Source organism: Vanacampus margaritifer, chromosome 12, assembly GCF_051991255.1.
Source record: "Vanacampus margaritifer isolate UIUO_Vmar chromosome 12, RoL_Vmar_1.0, whole genome shotgun sequence".
In the NCBI taxonomy this organism is placed as follows: Eukaryota; Metazoa; Chordata; class Actinopteri; order Syngnathiformes; family Syngnathidae; genus Vanacampus; species Vanacampus margaritifer.
The window spans coordinates 9,066,434-9,089,888 of record NC_135443.1 but is presented as its reverse complement, the minus strand read 5'-3'; the positions used below and the strand labels follow the sequence as shown (position 1 = coordinate 9,089,888).

At 38.4% G+C, this 23,455-nt stretch overlaps 1 protein-coding gene across 5 annotated transcripts in view; it reads left to right on the top strand.

Annotated features, from left to right (window-relative positions):
• The window catches only part of rims1a (regulating synaptic membrane exocytosis 1a), a 71,515-nt gene that overhangs the window by 1,056 nt on the left and 47,004 nt on the right, over positions 1-23,455 (top strand). For all 5 annotated transcript variants that reach the window (XM_077582735.1, XM_077582733.1, XM_077582737.1 and 2 more), the window contains exons 2-4: positions 4,719-4,793; positions 18,048-18,258; positions 21,065-21,076. In XM_077582735.1, coding sequence (XP_077438861.1) covers positions 4,719-4,793; positions 18,048-18,258; positions 21,065-21,076 — 298 coding nt within the window. The remainder of the gene's footprint in view (positions 1-4,718; positions 4,794-18,047; positions 18,259-21,064; positions 21,077-23,455) is intronic.

Below are 23,455 nucleotides of genomic sequence, written 5' to 3'. Positions count from 1 at the left end.
CTTCCTCCCCACACACAGGCTGCAATATAAGAATGACAAAAAAAAGTGAAACCAGGCGCGGATGAGGTTGTGATACCCATGTTAGGTTATGGGTAACTTGAGGATGACGGTTGTATGTTGGTGTGTCACTATACGGCTCATCAGCAGCATGACATCCCACTTACTCCCTTCTCTGCCAAATAGAAACTAATTTCTCATTTGCACTTGTCTCATTAGCACCACCACCATGAGTCATGCTTATGCTTCAGTCAAGGGGACCGTATTTGCTTTTAACCTGAAGTATTTCATTGACAGATGCGGCGGGAAGAGGGCAATGGAAATAGCAGAAAGCTCACTGATGCCTGACACGGCACATAGTAAAAGTAAAACTCTCCCTGTTGGCTTTTATCTGTGCAGCATCCATCTCAACAGCTGCTGTTTCCCAGCTCTGGGGTGCGGTTGAGCCTTTCCCATCCTTATGCACGATATGTAGGCCAGAGCTCTTGCAAACAGATAGGCTGTTATAGAACCAGTAGGCCAATAACAGAGTGGGGAGAAAGTGCCTGTTTAATGTCATTTTGAATCAGGATCGACTTGTGTTTACTTTATATTGCCTCCACACATGCAGCTAAGAAAGGTTCAATGTTTATCATTGAGATCAGTACGGAAATGAACCCAAATCCACCCCCCCTTTCGCCAGTACCACATAATCCATCAAGGTTAAGACTTTTTTTTCTTCATAGTATCTGCACAACACTGCACACGTAGCCGAGCAGATAGACAGATAGGATGACCCACCTAAGCTACACGCTCCTCAAGCTGTACGATTCTGTTCTATTTTAAGCACTCTGCGTGGACAGATAGCCCAGCACTGGAATGGAGGATCGATTCACTGCATCTAAAGTAGGAAATGTCCAATATATAGCCCCAGCTCTAAGTGGCCGTGCATCATTTTTTAGTAATGTTTCAGAAGCCGAGGATTCATTTCAGACATGTCATATTGTAGAGGGTGCAAATAAGACTGTCAGCACCTTGGTCTTAAGTTCAACCGGCCACAGCACTGTTCTTTCTTATCAGTGTTTGGATGTAGATTGACACACCAAAGCCACCTTTTTCTTTCTGATTGTGTCTCATTGGTTGGTTGAAAAATTCAGATTGTTCACACATCTCATAGTCTATGTTGCTACTGTACTGTAGATAAAATTAGTTCACGGTATTTCTGTATTGTGTTCTTGTTTGGATTCTATTCATGTAATCATGCGTCCTCCAACAGTCTAAAAATATCTTTGAGAGTTTGTTGTGTTATTTTTGACATGCTGTGGAATTACCCAAACATTGTGAATCTTTAAATTTCGATCACAACTGATGAGAATAGATGGTCTACCATTTGCAGATATAAGGAAACTCGAGTTTACGCGGTAAGACGTATCTGATTTTGGAGGGCCTTGATCACAATTATAGAACAAGGCTGTGTTCGAGCCAGTCGAGTTCTGCACGCCAAAGTTGTCCAAGCATTCCTTTATGGATTTTGCTTTCTGCACTGGGACACAATAGGACTGTCAAAATTGGAAGAATACGTCAACAAGTGAATTTACATCTCACTTTGATAAAAAAAAGGACATAATGAGATGCACAAGGTGGACAGGTTGGATACTACAGATCCCAGTGAAGCATCAGGGGTGCTTATTTATCGGCCACTGAAAAAAGGGAGAGTGTTCCAGCTCTGCAATGAATTTCCCTCTCACTAATGGTGAGTGCTTGCGATCATGCAAAGGCTTGGAAGGTTACAAGTTTGTACGATCCGGATTTGCCATTTTCCTTTATGTGTTGTCAATAGGCCATCTTAGATATGATCTTCACGCAAGTCTTGCACTTATGTTATTAGGTATGTCAGCATCTGCTGATTTGGTCACTGCTGCCACTTTGGTTTGTGCCGTCATTTTTTTTTTGTTTATGCTACCACTGTTGATAAGTTATTCAATTCAACTGTAATATCTATAATAACTTTTCTAAAAGTTTTTATGACATAAATGAAACAGATTATTCCCCCCAAATTTTGCATGTGGTGGGAAGCATTTGATAGTAAGTTAGCATATGTTAGCATCTGGTTAGCATCTGCTAGTTTAGCCACCATGCGCCACGTCTTTCGCCATCATTTAGTAATAAATAACTACAATTAAAATTAGGCCACATCTACATTACCAATTGATCCACTCATTGACTCACCTGATATGAAGTGATCACTTTACAGGCGATAACCGCAACTCGGGGTGTGAATTGCCTAGTACCTGGCGATTCCTATCACGATTCATAGGTCACGATTCAATACCGATTAATCCCGATGCAAATTTATAAATTGATTATTGCAATTTTTTTTAAAACTCAAATTTAGAAAATACTAATCAGTAAATTTGTGCATGTACACTGTAAGATTTGTATGAACATGTATTTATTTATCTGAAAATTCAGGCTTATAACTGAGCCACTGCATTTAACTAATAGGTTGCAGTCTGTTAGTTAATTACAGCACTGAAATAAAATATTAAGGCTTAATGTTCCATTAATATACAGACGCTCCCCACCTTACGAACGAGTTACGTTCCGGACGATCGTTCTTAAGGTGAATTTGTTCGTAAGTTGCTTCAGTGCTATATTTTGTATTATAATTTATGTTTAAAGCCTATATAAGTATATTGAAGGTTTATATAAGTATGTTTAAGGCTTGTACAAGTAACCTGCATTGGTTTGTACTGAAAAAAAAATTAATAAAATGGAGAGAATACGTACAGTACTGTACTGTACTACGTATGTTAGAGAGAGAGAGCGAAAGACACACACACAGTATGTACATGTACGTAATAAGATAAATAAAATGAAGTTTAACTTACTTTTGGAAGATGTACTCGATGCTTAAGGAGATGATGGAGGAGGAGGAAGAGGAGGATTTTATATCATGAGAGATTCTTCGTCGTCGCTGGAATCGGCTTCAAAAGTTATTTCCTGCTTCATGGGGACCGGCGTTTCTTCCTCCTCCTCCTCGCCACGTTGCTCAGCCTCCAATGAGCTCTCACAGCGCCAATCGTCGGTATTAGCGGCGGAAAGAAGCACTACGCGCAATACAAAATCTAACTTACAGCATTTCTTTCCAAACATTTTTCGACATACTGTACGCGCAGACATGTTCGTATGTACCGTTGTTCGTAACTCGAATGTTCGTAAGTAGGGGAGCGTCTGCAATATTCTTCCATGCTTAATGAATCCTGTGAATCCTAACCCTAAGTAAGACGTTTTGTTGAACATTCTCATAAAAAATTGATGTTTAAAAATGGATTTGGCCGCATATCGAATCTATTCGAGGATTGCGCGCTGTAATATCGCGATATATTGCCGAATCGATTTTTTTCCAACACCCCTAACCGCAACTATGAGGAGGCTCTCACTTCTCCGTCTTGCAGGTCCTTTTTAAGGCTGCTATTGGTTTCTCTTTTGGTAGCCTGTGGAACGCACGCTCCTTCTTTGACCTCCTCTTGTTGTGGCACCTTGGCGCAAAATCGCTGTCTAATATTGTAAAAGTTTGAGTTTTCTCAAAGTAGAGTAACACATTTTCTATCCTGCCAAAGTGGCATTGGTTACGTTTGCTGCAGTGCATTGTGGAATAAGTGACGTCAAGGTCCGGAACTCGTTAGCGTACATGGTCAGTGAATACATAGAATAATGATGTCCAAATGTTTCTTTATTTCAATTTTACAGAAACATATCAATGTCTCCACTGTATTGCAAAACTTGCGTTTCTTTTCATGTTCACAAGGACACACATATGTCAAAGCACATAGAAAACGTTCTTTGACAGAGATGAATCGAGTATGCAGTAATTTGTAGCAAGCCTGTGATGTATGCGTGCTTGAGCTGTATTTTTTTTCTACAATAATGCAAGGGCTGCATATTTTGAGCACATTATGTGTCATGTATTTTTAGAATTGCCAATTATATAGCAGTACGCATGTGAGAAAAATCTAATGCGATTACAAGCTTTGTCACACATCCATTAATTGAATATTTAAATTACACATTAATTGGGAAAAGTATCTACAAAACCATTAAGATGGGGTAAAGGGCTCAAATTGTAAACTCAATCGTTGTGCTTCAATCAGGTTGTCTTTGGATAACAGTCTCTTATTTGAACCCACATATCGTCGCTGTTCTGTGAAAAAGACTTAAAAACCACATAAGTGTTTTTCACAGGACAGCGACGATATACAAGTATCATTTTCAGGTGACATGTTTCATGAAAGACTGGATCATGTAACTGTTAAATATGAAACACATGATTTAATTTTACCGTGTTTATGCAATGTTTCTCAAACATTAAATGATAATTATTGACAACAAGATGTTTTATATCTTTGGCGCGTGGACACATCAGATAATTGTTAGTTTCAATGAAATGTTTGTAGTCCTGCTATTACATGTACTTGAGCATATAATTACTAATATTTTTTTATTTTATTTATTTATTTTTTTTACTAATAATTTGATGCAGGAAAACCTGCTGGATTATGCACACAATCACAAATTATTTAGTCAGAAAATCTGATTAGATCATCAATGAGATACACATGTTTTTACAGGATGTGAAATAGTAGACTATTATAATAATAATAATAGAAACTGTCAATAAACCAAAGTCGACATGTTTAATGCAGCCAAAGTGACAATCTTTTTTATTTTGTGTATTTCAGAGAAGAGAAGCCCATCCAAGCGAGAACAGTCAACTTGGTCGGGCAGAAAAAACCTCCGCAGCAAAATGATGTCCGGTGAGTGTCTTACCCAGTTGATGGGACTTTGAAATTGGAATTTAAAAAGTGAGTATAGATTGGGCCCTCCATTAGTCATAATATTGTCTGTTCTTTTGCTTCATGTTCGTTGTTTTGTTGTGAGATCGATCTTACACCTTGGATGAGTCACTAGGATAACAACTGCAGCTGTAAGAACTGCATTTCATAGGAAACCTGTCAGTGTTGGGATTGACTATTACATTTATTTGATGTATTTTACAGTAAATATACAGTATGTTTGTCTGTCGGGTGACTCCTACAACAAATATTGTGTGTGTGCAATTATCCCTTCAAATGTGAATGAAATTGATCAAAAACAAAAGTATATGTATCACTATACTGTAAGGTCAGATATAAATTGTAAATATGTGGAGACATGAAGCCATGCTACGGTCACTCCAGACATTGGAAAAATTGCATTATTCTAGACCAGGGATGTGCAAATTCAGTCCTCGAGGGTCGGAGTCCTTCAGGTTTTGCATGTTTCCCTTCTCCAACACAGCTGATATATGATCAGCTCATCAGCAAGCTCTGCATTAGCCTGATGAAAGTCAAAACTTGTAGGACCCGCCCGGCCCCCGAGGACTCCAAACTAACCATCACATCGTCTTCGAAAGTTTTCCTCTAAAGCAACAAGTAACAATCTATAGAAGGGCTTTAAGATGTACGCCCCTTTTTACAAGTCAATATTCTTCCCAACTTAGTGGTTACATTAGATATAGGTTATCAATATGCTCATGCCAAGTAATGATATAAAATGTGTGTGGTAACATATTCATGTTATTATGAACATTTCAGTTATTTAAACAGAAAATATGCATACGTGATGGACCAACAGGGCTTTCTGCTTCAGAATCATGAAAGATACACAAAAAAAACCCTCACAGGGCTAATTGGTGTTTCGGGCAATTTTTCCCCATTTTGCTTTCGTATGTTGTCATCGGATCCTGCGAATCTTTGTAATCCTAATTTAGAGTTCATTTTTAGTTCCTGAATCTCTTTCTTCTTTTATGTAAACCTTTTCAGCACTGCAGTGTCCGTAAAGCATGTCCCGGGATGGAGCAATGCACATAATCATGTGTGAGTTTAACATTGCTGGGAAATCCATGGTATCTTAAAACACTGTTGATTTTTTTTTTTTGTGTGTGTTTTTTTTAAACACTGTTGATTTTGGATGACATTGTATACGATGAACACAACAATATTCTAGATATTGTTTTTGTCGTTTTTTAGAAAAATATCAATCTTTTTAAAATCATGGGCGGCGGTTTACTCGTCATATTGCACAAAATCCGAAAAATGTAAAGCATAATATTATTTGCAATAAATCATTTTATTTATTTATTTAAAAGATATGAGTGCATCAAATTGAACCAAATTGAATCATCCCACTTTGAAATATATCAAGATGTGCATCAAATGGCACATCTACAGTATTAACAAGTTCATTCAAATGTATGTAAAATGTCAATAACAAAAAGTCATTGCATCATACCCTGTCAAACTGATCAATAGCCTTCCATACCAAATCTAATCGTAATAGCACTGAGTTAAACAGAATTGAATTGAGATCATCCCACTTTCAAATTGAATCCATTTCACACACCTCATATTTGTGGAGAGATGAACACCCATAGTTGTAAGGTTCATCCTTGGAAATGACGGGCGGTGGAGGCTCTGCTGAGAGATCTATTTGATCTGTACATTTCAAATAAAGCACATACAAGCCATTTGGTTGGTTCACAACTTATTCACGTTATGGATTGTATTTCACTCCAGATACATTTGAGTGGTGGATTTTTTCCCCCCTTTGTGTGTGCTTGTATGAGTTTTTTTTTTTTTAAATCATTAATACAGTCGTGAATTGCCAGTGTTACTTGAAACAGACTGTCATCTCGCTTTGAAGTAATATGAGCGTCTCCATCCCTTTCGGCTTATTTGTGTTCTGATATTCAGGTACCCTATAATTCGGCATGACTTCTCTACAGTCAGTAATTTCTTTCTTTTCGCCATACAATGATCAAAGGATAACGCTTGTCTATGTTTTATCAGCCTGCGCTCTATGTGTGGAGTATGTGTGTTGTTGAGGCAGAGATTGATATTGAAATATGGAGTCAGCTGGAGCACATCTGCTCCAGCTGAAGAATCTTTACAGTACAGCCGTCATTTATATCATTATGCAATTTGTGTCTTTCTGCAGGTGCTTTTTTTGTTATAGGCAGTCAAAACATCATGCTGTTCATGTACAACTTCTCATTAGTTTTTTTTTAGCTGAGGCTTAAATAACTTTTAAAAAAATGGGGTCACAATATAAGGGTTAGGGTTTAATTTATGTATTTAACCCCTGGGCGTTATTTGTCCATTTTCTGGCATTTTTATGCCTTTCTGTTTTTCATCAAAGAAAAAGCATTTGAAAAAAATACACTAGGGACCTGAAATTTCACCAGGATTGTTAAAACATGTAGAAGTTCAAATTGGCGCCATGCTGTAATTTATAACTATTACCAAACAGGAGGAGGAGATTTACACGAAGTTGTTGTAATAATGCCGGATTTTGGCTCATTGACTCCCATTATAAGTCACAGTTTTTGATATGGTGTAAACCTGATGTGTTATAATGCATTTTCCGTGATTACTGATGCAATTGCTTCTTTGATGAGTCATAAACATGAAAATAGAGGAATTTGTGTGTTTAGAGTGTTAACACAAAAATCCACTAGGTGGCGCCAAAGGCTAATAAATGAATACAAAATGCATGCATAATTTTTTTTTATTGTTATGACTTAGGGACTTGTTTGAACCTCTAACTTTGTCATATGAAATATATAAATTATTATTTTATTATATATATATATATATATATACAGCATAGTTAGTTTTGCTATTAGCAAAATACTGCTATTTTTGTCCATAGGGGGCATTAAAAAAAAACAAAAAAAAAAAACTATATATGTGTAGATAGGTCTGATGCCACTGAACATTTTGAGTGGTTGAAAGGGAAAAAAATATTCATAAATGACTAAGTTATCTCGCTTCAAAGGAAATGCCAGATTTTGGCAAAAATTACAAGAATTTAATCAATCTATAATAACGCCCATGGGTTAATAGGCTAATTGGATTAAAAAACAAAGCAAGGCAGGTTATTTATATTGCACATTTTATGCAAAATGTAACTCAATGTGCTTTATGTGATTATATAGATATTCAAAACCAAAGAGCAAAAGACAGCTAAAAAAAACACAGGTCAAAGGTCGCTGTTTATTTAGATTCTCACTCATCCAGGTCAAGTTTGTATTGATGAATTGGAAGGCATCTGGATTTTATTTTGAACAACTTAAATTTCTGCAGCCCAACCTAACAATTAGGTCCTCATTTTAGTCCCACCCCCCCGACTCAAAATCAACTTGTTTGTCATATCATGCTTCTGTGTAGGCAATGCAGATGTAGCATAAAATGTAAGGATACTTTATATCACTAAACGTGGAAATGAAATCTCCCCTGATAGCATGCTACCATGGCGATGGCCCAGCAGCCCTGTAGTGTGCTGTGCTGTGAACCCTAGGATTGGCGAGGAGTCATTTCCTGAGTTCCTTCAGGGATTGGCTGTTATCCCGGTCTTCCCATGAGCTTCTGCCCAAGCAGTGACCAGGGATACGTTTAGCTCGATCTCTGTTTCACATCTAGATGTCTGAGAGAGTCCCTTCTTTTACTTTAACCTGGCTGGGCTGTTTGGATTTTGCAAAGCTTAAAGCTGGTGCGCTTGTGGTTGGTCAAAAAATGAGCAGGTCCATCATTAGCCAGGTTACATGTGGACTTTGTAGTTATTCAGAAATAATTCTGAATGAAAACCTGTGGTCACCTTTTTATGTCGATTTATGCCGTTTACATGCTCCCCTTTAATCAGATCAGCCCCGCCAGACGCGCAGACATTGATCATGTGATTTATCGAAATCAGGGGTACTCAAGTTCGGACCTCGAGAGCCCCATACTCACCCACATACAAAAAAAAAAAAAAAAAAAAAAGAGCAATGATGATGACATGCCAAATCGGTAAAATTACCGAATGAATAATACTGAGCTCTCCAGAAAAAAAAAAAAAAAGAAAAAAAAAGAGGAAAAAAATGAGAAAAAAAGAGAAAAAAAAAAAGAAAAAGAGAGAGAAAAAAAGTTTGGTCCTCGAGAGCCCCTATCCAGCCTGTTTTCCACGTTTCCCTCCCGCACCACGGCTGAATCTAATGATCAGCAAGCTTTGCAGAAGCCTGATAACGATCCTGATCATGAATCAGGTGTGTTAGTGGAGAGAAACATGGAAAACAGGCTGGATAGGGGCTCTCGAGGACCGAACTTGAGCACCCCTGATCTAGATTAGATCGTCATTTCGCATAGATGTGATAGTTTTCACACTTTTATTGAAGCAAAGTTCCAAGTACTTTAAAACAAGTTCTCCCCTCGCAGACGAGCTCTTGGCAGGAAGCCGTCATTTTAATGGGCGGAAATGACACATTTGTATCAAGAGCATGCGCATACCGGACGCAGCCTTTTGTTTGAACTGTTTTCATGTGCGGTGAACGGAATAAAAATCGGCCTAGCCCACCTCCGTCAATCGGAAGCAAAGTTGTGCGATACAACTGTGGACTTGTACCAATAAGTGACAGCAGTCCAAGGTTTCAATGTGAAGTGTTTAAGGAGGCGTGTGCGAGACAATTTGGCTGTTTGTCCTGTCATTAGAGGAGAAGTTATTTACTACGTTACTTGCAAAGTATGACGTAGTCGCTCTGCCACCAACCGGCTCAAATTGTGTTTACAATATGTCACTTTACTAACTTTCGGTAACTGGCGAACGTAGCAGGATATAATTGGTTGCCTTTTTTTTGCTGCGGTGGTTTAGAGCAATTATTGAGCTGAACTGAAAAGTTGTGAATTGCTTGCTGCGTCTAAAAAGTGTTGAAAAAAAAAAGTACAAACAAAATATCAGAACTGGGCACTTCCGTCTTCGGTCGCTTCCCGTCGTTGACAACACCCGCCTTTCAGCAAGTGCAGAATGACGCGAAGCCTCAAATAAATACACAGACTGATCTCTAACTCAAGTTCGTTTACGTCCGCTGATTGGGGTGAGTACAGACGGTTGATCTCATTCCATGTATTTTTGCGAGGCTTCGTGTCATAAAGCATTCGCCGAATATGTGGATGCCCTCAGGGTGGGCAATTTACTCACTTTACTAACTCTCATATTTTGGTAACTGGTGAACGTGGCAGGATACAATTGGTTTCGTTGGAAAGGTAAAATCTCCCCAAAGTTTTTTCCTGCGGTGGTTATGCCAAACCGTTGTTACGTCACAATCAAGGTTTTGGGCTTTTTACCTGAAATGCCATTTTCACCGATTTGCCGCTTACCATGTCTGTTACTGTAAACGAGAAAGCGTTCCAACATCAGTGGATGATCTTAAGACTCGGATAACCGAGGCCTTGATAACCATCGATCCCGATTTGCTTGTTCGATTTTTGCAAGAAATGGAATTCCGTTTCGATGTGTGCCGTATAACCAAAGGCTCGCATATTGAACATTTGTGAAAAGTTTAACAAAACGTTTATGTCTTCGATTTTTGTGTTCAAATTTCTGCTGCGTAAACTTAAGATAATTCGTTGTCAGGAAAAAGTTTGTTTTTCATATCTTAAACAGTTATTGAGATTGACATATTAAGATGAATCAACCTGTGTATATAATATAAACACAAGAGGTGAGACTAGATTTTTTTGTAACTTCATACTCTCTTTTGAACATGAAAAGTAACGATGGCTATTAATGTGATTTCCCTTCTTTAAAATGTTTTTTTCTTTTAACTTTCTTTTACAATATCTTCTGTTACTTGTTCATAAGTTCAACAAACAAAGAAACAAACAAGCAAACAAAGGTTACAAAATTTCTGTTAACCTTAACCATTTCTCATATTTCAGTAAATGAATCTTAATGACAACATTGAGCCATACAGTATGCAGGACATGTTATCTAATCGTATCAGGAATTTGTTACAGTTTGGTGCTGATCCAAATTAGAATTGTTTGGCCGTGGCAGAATAATGTCTGATGATTTATAATACTGTTTAACCTTTTGAATAAAGTCAACCTTGAAGAGAATGAAGGGGAGTGGCCCTAACATCTCCTTGAGGTCCATTTGCGTTATAGCTCTACCAAGTTGCCATCTTTACGTGTATACATGCTGTGTCTATGTCTGGCTGTGTATGGCATTACCAGGCCATATGGAGCACTGTCTAGAGAGCACACTGCCCACTTAACTCTGCTGTTGGCTCTGGTGCTTCCTCCATCTGCCTCTTCTCTCCTCTCTTCTCCGCTCCTATCTTCTGCTCTCTTTTTCTCTCCTCTCCTCTACTTTTCTCTTAAATCTTTCTTCTCTCAGATTTTTCTTTTTCTAGTTATGTTTATTGTTAGAGATGCATCTAATCTTAAATTCAGATCTCAAAATAGGCATGCATGCTTTTCTAAATATATTTATTAATACACTACCTGTGACAATTAAGGCCTTCCATTAACCATAGTATTTTTTTGGTGGTGTCTGGTCAGTGCTGGATTTCACTTTCCTTTCTTTTCTTTGGTCCTTTCTCGGGTCTCCTGACGGCCTCACGACTCTGGCTGGAAGTGTTCGGTTTAGGTGAACGGTATGGGATTTTTTAATAGGTTTTAGGTGAACTAATGAATACACACACACTCACACGCACGCACGCACACACGCACATACAAAAAAAAAAAAAAGTCAAATCGGTAAAATTACCGAATGAACAATACTGAGCTCTCCAGAAAAACAAAAACAAAAAAAAACAGTATTTTTTTTATGTCGAGTCAGCTACTAATTAAATGTGCATTGTACAGTTTAAGGTAATATTAAAGCTTTTTCTACATCATGCATACTCCACCAATGCCCAGATGACTACAAAGAGCCCTGACTGCACCTATCAGCTTTTATCTTTCCTTTATAGTAGAGTGTGCGGACCCTCACACTCAACAGTTTCTTTGGGGAAGGGCGGAGTTTTTCTTTCCTCATTTGAAGTCATGTCTTTGTTTGTCATCTGTGGCTGTCACTTTAAGATCGTGCAAGTATGCGTATCATGAACGAGCCTGACACAGATGTTGCAGTTACGCTTTGGGCCAGAGATGGCAGTCGTGAGTAAAAAAGTGACAAACTGCACAAAGATCCTTTCAGGATGAAACGATAACGGCAATATTAGGATATTAAAATTGCCACAATATTGTCGTCGTCAGGTTACGATATTAAAAGCAGCACATTTGTTAAAAAGGCAGGTTGTTTCCATTTGTGCAGTTCCTTGCACTCTTTGGTGATTAGTTTATTAGTGCAGTTTAATTTTCATTAGGCATGTTTTGGCCACCTAGGTTTAAGACCCACGCTAATTGCCACATGAAGGGAAAGTAACACGTTTTAGTTCCTCCCCAAATTGACATGATTCACAACGTGTGTCTGCATTAGCAGGTAAGTGCCTCAATATTAAGTGTTATTAGTGATTGTAGGTCAATTATGAACATTGAGGTTAATGTTGCCTGTCCTGTTTGAACTATATGTATGGCCATCACCTCAGCTAATTAGCATTGTTTATTTGCTCATGTTTATTTTATTTGTATTTGTATTTTTTGCTCTCCACAATATGCCGTTGTAAATGATCTTAACAGGTCTTAGGTCGCCCAGTGTCACTCACAGAATGTATTATTTTCAACTTTGGAGAGTCCAGTGTGGCCAATTAGGTTTCAGTTTTGAGAACTGACAACTAATGCCAGCAAGAGTGCAAAATAAATATTTTACATAACAAACTATAAATGGTGGATAGGCCACGAACGACGATGGGTGGTGAGAGAAGCAGAGAAACGCAAATCTGTGTATAAAAGACAACAAACCGGGTGGTGTAAAAGTGTCCAATGTACACACTTTCTAGCCTCCCTTCGATCTCGTAGACAACATTTCCCGAGACAAACACACACTTTATAGAGTGACCATCCAATTAAAAAGTGAGAGTAGTAAACATTGAAGAGAGGTTGGAAAGGTGGGTCGGCTGTCGTGAGTAGCAGGGACTACACACAAGCAACCCAGCAGGGTAAGTTCTGTAACGGAAGTGAGGGAAGTTGGAGCAGCAACACTCGTCTCAGCTTGATAGAGCAGGTGAGAGAGTCTGCATGTGCCAGCCTCCATATGGCCACAGCATGTATTATACAGTATATGTACAGTGAAACCTATAAGGTCCAATACAATCTGTTCTGAGGCATTGGTCGACCTGAGATTTGTTAACATTTCGAAAAACAATTTTCAATATAAAACAGAAATGGAACCACCATAAAACGTTTTTTTTAAACTGCACTGTAGGACACACTTTTACTGTAATGTATCACTTTTAACTCATTCACTTCCAGACATATTCACTGAAGCGACCCCCTTCGCCCCCCGGCTGTTTTAGTGGATTTTGATTGATTTTGCAGGGCCCACAGAATATTGTGTTCTATTGCTATAAAAACATGGAACCTATTAAAAGAAAGATTATAGTCTCTTCTTTCATCAGGAAAAAAAAAGTAAGTTTGTATATGTATCCGTTTTGCAGCAATTAACACTAGAATATAGCTAAGTTTCATCATTATTCACAAATCTGTTGAAAACACTGCAGAAAAAAGGTTGTTGCAACATGGCCCTGGTTGAGCTCTTTTACTCTGCTGCCACCTGCTGGCCGGTTTTTTGTAATAACTACCATTGCTTTAAGCGATCTCTTCAGGTCAGAGGCTGCATCAAAGCCTTCTGTATGCTCTAGCATAAAAACACACACACATTAAATAAACATATAAATACGTTTTTGGGATCATGCCAATGTTTAAAATAGAATGTTTTTTTTAAATGTTTTTGGGAGCAAATGATTTAATAGTCAACCAAGTATCTCTAAAAAAAGTGAATTCTGTTTAATTTTAAAATACAAAAACATTGCAATGACACATTCTTAAAGGTGAGTCACATCACAGAAAATTCTGATTGGAAATTGTCAAAGAAGTGTAAAAGGAAGTAAACCCCTGTTCTTAGTGAAACAAAATAAAGCACTCTGCCTGAACTTCAACAAATGTCAATGTCATTTGGCTGACTCAGGTCCTAACCACTAGAACTTCTTCTTTTAACACCCCTGAATTATTATTAAAATAATCATTAGTTACAGCCCGACAATGGATGCTTTCGTGCGCTCACTTTTTTCTTCAGACTGTGCTGCATCTCTGCGGAATTGGCCCCTTACTAGAGGGGGCAGGTTGAGCAGTAGGTGAATTGAGTGAGAAAAGTTGCCCCATCAAACAGGCTGATTTCAGCAAGGCTAAAGAAAAAGGGCGAAACTTGGCTGCAATTCTTGAGTTAAAAAAAACCAAAAGTAGGTCATCACATGGCTGTTTTTTCCACATTATTTTATAATTATGCTTTGTCTGTTTAAATGAAATGGACATTATTTTCATGTATGTAGGGATTGGGAATAATGTTTCAAAATGTCAGACAAATAATACTGTAAGATTACAACATAATATTTGTTTTAAACATACCCCTCTGGTGCAAAATAATGTGGAATGTGTGAATTGTGGTGCATCATAGCACAATGCAAGTTTCAAAAGTTCAGATACTGTTTCAAAAAAGGTGCTAAAGTATTTGCTGCAAATAACAATGTGCTAAAATGAGTGTGGGTGGATGTGATTTACATGCAAAAAAAAAAAAAACCTCCCAGAGAAAGACAAATTGTTAGACATAATGGAAGCGTTGTGAACGACTCACATCAGATGTGGCATCAAGTGATGTGTTTCAATCATCAAATTTCACTTTAAGGATTTCTAGGTTGTAAATGTCTATTAGGTGAATTTCTGTTTCACCAAATTTTCATTTTGTGATTTGCGTCTACTTCCATTTTGAATGTTGATCCAAGTACAAGGGGAATGACTGATATAGGCCACAGAGGACCAAAACCGAACAGGGAATCGCTGAATCCCAACGACATGCCAACCTGCTTTCTAAAAGCTCAGGAGTGTAGACACAATGTGCCAATATTTGGCTTTGTAGCGCTAATGAACCGCAAGGACTGTGGGGCTTTGTCTTTTTATTTGCCTTATTTTGGAAACAAGTACTGAATGTCAAGCAGAAGGTCTTTTCCGAATGTGTTTTTATCATGATTGCGCTTAAAGTGACGATCCACATTCTCATCCAAAACCATTGTTGGAAACAAATGAGTTGTTTGTTAAATCTTTTGTTACCTTTTCATAGACAACTAACAGAGATGTGGAAAAGCTTAACGGAGATGGTAGTCAAAAGTTGGGAGAGAGTTTGACGAGATAATGGTTATAAAGTTTTCACAGAGTGCACAGCACATATTATTCGTTGCTGTCATGCCTCCACCATCTTCAGACTTTCATGCACCGTGAGAAAGCGATAGATCTGGTAGTAAATCCTGCAGTGCAGCAACAGCTGTTTTAATGGGAGGGTGTAAAATTGGCAATGAAACCCCAATTTGTAGGTACCGTAAATGGTTTTACAGTAAACAAATTCATTTTTTTCCAAAGAGGGAGGGTCACTGTATTCCGTTGAGCTAGGGGAGTTTAATCCAAAAATATTGCAATACGGGGTCCGCAAGTGTGGGGTTCAGGCACGCAAGGTGAATTAACGTAGAGTAAATATTTGGATGAAAAACACATCGAGGCCTTAAAGAAAAAACAATCAAGTGGAAAAATGTACTGCGGTGACTGAACGTGCCTTCTTGAAGTTGATACAATACATTTGTGTAAGTGAGTTAGCTTTCGTGTAACAACCTGTAAAATGTATAAAACTATATATAGATGTGGCAATCAAATAAAAATGAAAATCAGATTGCCGTTCAGATCTTGGAATAGAACACAGACACGGGGCGAAGAGGTTACAGTAACATTTTTATTTCTCTTGTTCAATCTTTGTTCCTTCATTTTCTTAGTTTTTGTTAAATGTTTTTCTTTTACATTTCCTTCGACCCTTAAGCCCTTAGCTGTTTATTGTTATTTTTATTCATCTCATTTCCTTCTTTCTAGACTTCTTTTCTCACCCAATGTCCTTTTTTTTCTTCTTCACAAATTTCTCTCACCCAATGTCCTTTTCTTTCTTCTTCACAAATTCTCTCACCTGCCATCCCTTAGTTATTTTTCCTCATTTGACCTCCCCGTCACTGCCCTTTCACCTACATAAAATCAGCTGAATAAAATACACTAACATGGATGTATTTGTTGTTGACATCATTCTTTTATCATTTCACTCCTATTCTGTCTGTTTTCCGTTATCTTCCCAGATATCTCAGTTTCCACAAGGTGAAATTCGATGAATCTACCCATAACACCTTTGATAAAATGATGCTCTTTCCCTTTATTTATCAGAAGAGATTTGTTGTCTATAAAGCATCTTGTTCATCATGTTTCAAAACAGACAATTAAAACAGAATGCTGTTGTATTGGTTGGCTTTAATGCAGTGTTTTTTCCTGAGCAGAACAGTTTCAGTTGAGTCTTTTTTGCTGCCACAGATTATTTTTACAGCATTGCCCACCAATAATGTGTTGCAAAAATTAATTCTTGAGTCTTGAGATTAGTCATTGGCCAATGATTGGTTTTAAAAAGTCTAGGTTTCAATAACCGCTAATACTCGCTGTCACCGATAATGAGCTCTTCTTCTTTTTTTTTCTTTTTTTGTCAGAGTAGGGCACAATATGAATGCTGTTGTATTGGTTGGCTTTAATGCAGTGTTTTTTCCTGAGCAGAACAGTTTCAGTTGAGTCTTTTTTGCTGCCACAGATTATTTTTACAGCATTGCCCACCAATAATGTGTTGCAAAAATTAATTCTTGAGTCTTGAGATTAGTCATTGGCCAATGATTGGTTTTAAAAAGTCTAGGTTTCAATAACCGCTAATACTCGCTGTCACCGATAATGAGCTCTTCTTCTTTTTTTTTCTTTTTTTGTCAGAGTAGGGCACAATATGATTGGTTTCTTGGAGAGATCAGTAAAGAGCTGCCTCTTTGAAGTTAATTGTTTCCAATTAAGTTTTCCCCCCTCTTCTTCTCGGCCAACAGAGAGGAGAAGGAAAGGGGTTAGTTAGGTACGGAGGAGGAGGGAAGAAGCAAGGCAAAAGAGTCACTCCAAACATGGATGACTTTTTGTTCTGTTGGATTCTTCTTAAATAATTAAATGATGCCAGCGGATAACGGTTCGCCCCAAGAACAACATGAGTAGCCCATGGGTCTGTTTCTAAAAATAGCTCAGCAGTAACGGGGCACTGTGACTTACACAGAAGAACAATGTTTATTTAATTTATTTAAACGTAACATGGTACCTGTTTCTTCTGTTCTACTTATTGTTTGTTTGAATGCACGAATGAATGAATAATAGAAGGTTTTCAATGGGGGGAAAAAAAATGAAGTTTTTAACTACCCAAATATATATATAAAAAAAAAAGGTGTTTTAGAGCTGCAATTTTAATACTGGGATACCGCTATAATTTTTCAGAATTGAATATCGGCCCATGCCTTTCTGAGATAGATGCAGTGTGCAATGTACACAAAAAATGTCTTGAGTGCAGGAGACTATACATGAAACATCTTTTTACGTCTTTCTCAACCAAACTAGTTTTTCTTTTCTAACTCTTTGACTGCCAGACGTTTTCAGAAAAGGGATGCCGTGGGTGCCAGCCGATTTTAAGCATTTTGACTGATCTTTCAAGGTCCATAGAAAATTATGTGTTTGGACTATGGAAACGCACATACTGCCAAAAAAAGATTGGACTCTCATCTTCCATCAGAAAAAAAAAGTTTGTTTCTACCTTATTCCGTTTTTGAGTAATCAACAATAGAAAATGGTTAGTTTCACCTGTTTTGAAAAAAAAACGTCTTTTAACGTCTTTGGCACTCCATAGGATTTTACTAAACGTTATTTAGCGTTTTTGGCAGTCAAAGAGCTAAGTGGGAACCTCTGCTGCCAATCACTGCTCGTTTTATGTCAAGGGTTGTTGAAGTGGCCTGTCTGACTGAACAATCATTTATTTATTTAATAAAAGTAGCAATTGTGTTACATCAACCAGAGTGGCATCTTCTGGTTTCCAGCTGAATGCGTGTCTATAAACGTTTCCCTCAGCTCCCTTTGACATATTTCTACATTTCATCCAGCAGCACTCACTAAACATTTTATATGTCCCAGGGGCATCCAGCAGCAGCTTTCCAGCTACAGGGAGACGGTGATCAGGCAGGCCACAGCTGCAGCAGGCTCAGCAGTTCACCGAGACGATGCTCCAACCTGCGGCATCTGCCAGAAGACCAAGTTTGCAGATGGTTGTGGGAACTTGTGCTCGTACTGCCAGACCAAGTTTTGTGCCCGCTGCGGAGGGAGGGTCTCGCTTCGATCCAATACGGTGAGATAGGGGCAAACCATTTTGTTGCTTCTGTTTTGAGTCATGTGTGTGCGTGTCCATGTTGTACTATAATCTTCAAATCTACAAAGCAATTAACTTTCAGTTGAGACTCCTTGTATGAAATAGTCAGCTCAATAAATGTGCACAGAAGCTTAACTAAATCTTAATATAGTGGTCACCCTTCCTGATGCTGCCAAATTCTTACCAAATATTATATATATAATATATAAATATTGAATTTATTTATCGAGCTATAGCGATTAATAGTCTTCAGCATTTTGATTGACTCCAACACAGGATCATTTGCAACATACTCTTGTTGTTCCTCACCAAAATTTAGAAAACCACATACAGTATGGTTAAGGCTACATCAACACCCTAGTAGTGACATATGATTACCAATGTCATTATGTTTTCTGACAGTATTAATCAAACTAAGTATCTTTATTGAGGCAGTTTGTTGTAGTTATATTGAATTTCATTAGATTGTGCCATTGTACCCAATGAAGTGGCCAGCGACTTTGCATGCATCCATTAAATTAACATTTTCAAGATCTGCTTCTGTGAAGGAAACCTTTATTTAGAATAAATCAACAAATACCCGGTGGAAAAAAAATGCTGATGAAAATCGACAATGATGCCTCTTTGCTATAAAGATACACATTTTAAAATATTGCACAATATGTTTTTGCATTGCTATTATCCAATACTGCAAATAGCTACAAAAATATGGGCATTTTGAAATTAATACCTTTAAACAAACATTTCATCATACATTTTGATTAGGAATTCTTCCATACCACTTTTTTTTTTTTTTTTTTTTTTTAACCACTACAGTGTTCCCTCGCTATAACACGATTGACCTTTCACGGCCTCGCTGTTTTGTGGATTTTTTAGTGCAATTTTGCGTGCACTTTTCACAGTGCCTTATTTGTTTACATTTGTGAAGGTTTGAACATTGAGAGTGTCTAAATAAAACATACTGTATAAATACAGTACATGTAAAAAATAAAGTTGACTACTTTGCGGATTTCACCTCTTGCGGGTATTTTTTGGAATGTATCCCCAATGATAAACGAGGGAACACTGTACCAGTGCAGACATTCACGCTAAGTACCGATGTCACTAGTATTTATGATACATAACATTTAAATCACTGGTAACATAATGACAGATAATTCTGGACAAAGACCTTTCTGTTTTTCTGGCGGCTATGATCCATCCATCCATCCATTTTCTTGACCGCTTTTTCCTCACAAGGGTCGCGGGGGTGCTGGAGCCTATTCCAGCTGGCTTCGGGCAGTAGGCGGGGTACACCCTGAACTGGTTGCCAGCCAATCGCAGGGCACACACAGAGACGAACAACCATTCTCACAATCACACCTATGGACAATTTGGAGTGTTCAATTAACCTGCCATGCATGTCTTTGGAATGTGGGAGGAAACCGGAGTACCCGGTGAAAACCCACGCAAGCACGGGGAGAACATGCAAACTCCACCCAGGAAGGCCGAAGCCCGGACTCGATCTCACGTCCTCCGCACTGGGAGGCGGACGTGCTAACCAGTCAGCCACCGTGCTGCCCGGCGGCTATGATGATTCACCAATTTGTTAAACAACAACCGCAGTGTAGCATCATCTATTGAAAAGGAAGACTTATTTGTATGTCAGATTTTTTTTTTTTGCCTTAAGCATCTGGCGTCAGCATCCTTCTAGAGTACCCGATACCTTGAAATAAGGCTGGTAAATTGACTGCTTTTTATATAGCGCTTTAGCTGCACCATTTGGTGCCCAAGGCGCTTTACAATGCCTCACATTCACCCATTCACACACCAATAGTCGGTTATTGCGCCTGCAGTATCTGCAGAGTGAGGATCAAAGCCACAACCTCACAGATGGGAGACCTCCATTCTACCACTGAGCCATGCCGCCCCTCTCCTCTGGTATCGGCTTTATACCGTGGGCTGGTATCAGTAATTGCTCATCCCTAATTTTGATCCAACACTTTTCTTAGATCTTATTTGTAACTGTCCACAATTTTGTGGTAGGTGAGATGCAATGTGCAATTTAAGTCACAATAACTTGAATGTTGAATGGGTATGTATGGGTAATCACATGTCATAGTCTCCATCGAAGCGTCAATCCACCTGACCTCACCCATGTGCCATAACATTTGTGTTCATTGCTGTTATACTGTATATGTTACAGTATATTTGATATAGTCATACTGTTTGTTTACGTGTGATCCCACCACAGTGTCAATACTCAGACCCAGGCAGAAGCTGCAAAAGGTTAATTGGGCATTACACTGAGCTGTGGATGGAGGGGGTAGTCTCCCACTCTGCCTGGGTCTCCCAGGGGTGCAGAGGTGCCCTATAAACACACAGCAGGGGAGAGGTGTGTGTTAGTAAAAGGCGTTACAACTTCCACTGAAATAAGTGGTGTGTCCTCTCGGTCCCTCCTATGCTCCCGGTGAGGCATTTAATGATCCCACACAGACTTAAACACACACCCAAAAGTGTACTATAATTATTGCCTGCCATGGGGTCCCAGGTGGTATGATTGGGTGGGTGGAAGTTTTATTCATTGGGGGAAAGTTCACTGTTACACACATTTCACTTGGAGATTGGTAAGAAATATGAACAGTATCACAGGTGGCTTGTACCCTATTTTGTTACTTGTTTAAAGAAGTTGTTTACTTTTTCAGTTTTTTTAAAAACGTAAACCAACTTTCTATGTGCAACATTGACCCTGACTGTGTTTCTCACTTTTTTTTTCATTATACATGTATGGCTGACTGGGCTAAAGGAGGACAAAGTGGTGAGTACTGATTTTTCGTTTTTGAAAAAGAAACCCATGTGTGACAAATGTTTTTAAGTAGGACATAGGATTGTATTAATATATCTGTTTTTCCACATTTTATTTTTCAGCCATATTCCAAAATGGATTAATATCATTTTTCACTAGCACACACCTTAATGACAACTTGAATAAAAAAATTTTTTTCACGATTTTAGCAAAATTATTAAAAAAAACAAGAAATTACACGTTTGCAAATAATCACAGTCTTTGCCATGAAAGTCATAATTGAATTCCCACTGACCATCATTACAATGTTTCTACAGATTAATTGGTGTCCACACGTAGTAAATCCATTGGATCGGATGTGATTTGGAAAGACACACACACACCTAGATATAAAAAGTCCCACATATAAAAGTTCATTACAGCACACAGACCAATCATAAATTAGAAGCAACTGACAGTTTTTCTCTAAGACAAGAATGTCTTGAGGCCCATATCTGATATGGAGAAAGGTACAGACAAATTTCTGCTGCTTTGAGGGTCTCACTGAGCGCAGTGGCTGCCATCATCCATAAATGGAGGAAGTTTGGAACCACTAGGACTCTTAAACCTCGTTTTCACCGACGATATCTACCCTACTCTACTCTGCTCTACTCTACTTTACTCTACTCTTTAGCCCCGTCTCCACCAACAAATCCACCCGGCTCTACTCTGCTCTACAATGTTTGTGTCTTAACCAATTGCTTGTCTTTTTTATCTCATAGACAGCTCTCTGGTTTTAGTATAGTAGTTTTACGTCTAGCTATAGATGTCGTCTGCAAAGGAACAACCCAAATCCGTAACTAAGCATACATAGACATTAAAAATCATTTAATATTTGAAACACTACTTATTCTTGTAATTTCCTTGGTTTAGTGTACATAGTTATACTGAATGACCTTGTATGATACCACTGACCGGTGGCAGACATGCACTTAGCAACATCATCTGCTTGTACAGTTGAGGCAGGTTGAGGACCTTACTTGGCAACCTTCCCGTGGGAAAACAGCCAAACCAGCACTTGTCTAAGAGTGCTTTGTTGTCGTCCTCTGTAAAGAACTGTCCACGCTCTTGCAATGGCGACACGGTTTTGGTTGATCGTGGGCTTGTTGAAGCAATTAAAATAAATACCGGTAATGCTTGACTTCAACAATACTGTACACTGACTCAAGAACAATGCAGTTTTTGTGTAGTTTACAGTTTTTAGTGAACATTGAAGTGATTGAAGACTATTTTATGTCAGGTTTCATTGTTGATGTGGACCCAAAGGCATAGTATGGGCTCAAAAAAAGTAATTTCATTGAACAAAAAAGCAAACAAGTTAGGCTACTTGAGTATCGTAACGAACCAAAATCCGCAGAGTCCAAATTCAAAGTAACAAGCACACAAGGAACAAAACGTGGTAAGAACATGACATGTACAATGAACCGACCAGGATTAAAGGACAGCAGGGAACGGAATACACACCAACTGATGAGACAACGAGAGCCCCGGGATGACAAGCACAGGTGGACATGATAAAACTTGATGAGACATTGACAAAGGGAGACACAAGGAAAACATAACAACAAAAACAACCAAAACAAAACACAGATCATGACAAATTTACATGATGTGGAACAAGAAAAGACGATTAATATTCACCAATTACCATGAAGAACTGGGTTCGGGTTCAAGAAAGCAGGACTCCAGCTTTGTTGCAATATATTTGGTTATTTGGTTATTACTTACCGTTTTTAGGATCCCTTAGCTATTCAATAACGTGCCTGAGGTAAAATGGCTCACCGAAGGACCCCTTAGCTGTCTAACAATGCGCCTGATGTCAAATAAACAAACTGAGCACTAACCTAATGCTTACATGAATGTAGCAATAATGAGGAAAAATTACAACAAAAGGAAAACATTATCCCGGTCTGTAGTCACCTCAGCACTTCCAACTGTCAACTGTCAGTATTTGGACACATCCAGAAGCGAGAGGAAGTTAGCACACCTGCTAAGTGTATATTTACTTTCCGTGAATATTGACGGAATCCCCACCTCTGATTTATACCTATGACCTATAGTTTACGGCATAACGATAGATTCAGGAGGCTTTTGTGTGTGCATTGTAGACATCTCTATAGGACAAACTGAATCAAGACTTTAATTTGATGAGTAATGGACAGAGATATAGCCATGCACACACATTGTGAATGTAATTAGCAAAGAGCACTCACTCTCTCACTGAACATTCGCTTTAGAAAGTTCACTTTGCGGGGTCAAGGAGACCTGAGCTTAAAAAAAAGACACTACTAGATGGGTAATATAATGAAAACAGAACTAAGTCAAATATGAAACAACAGTGTACTGTATATT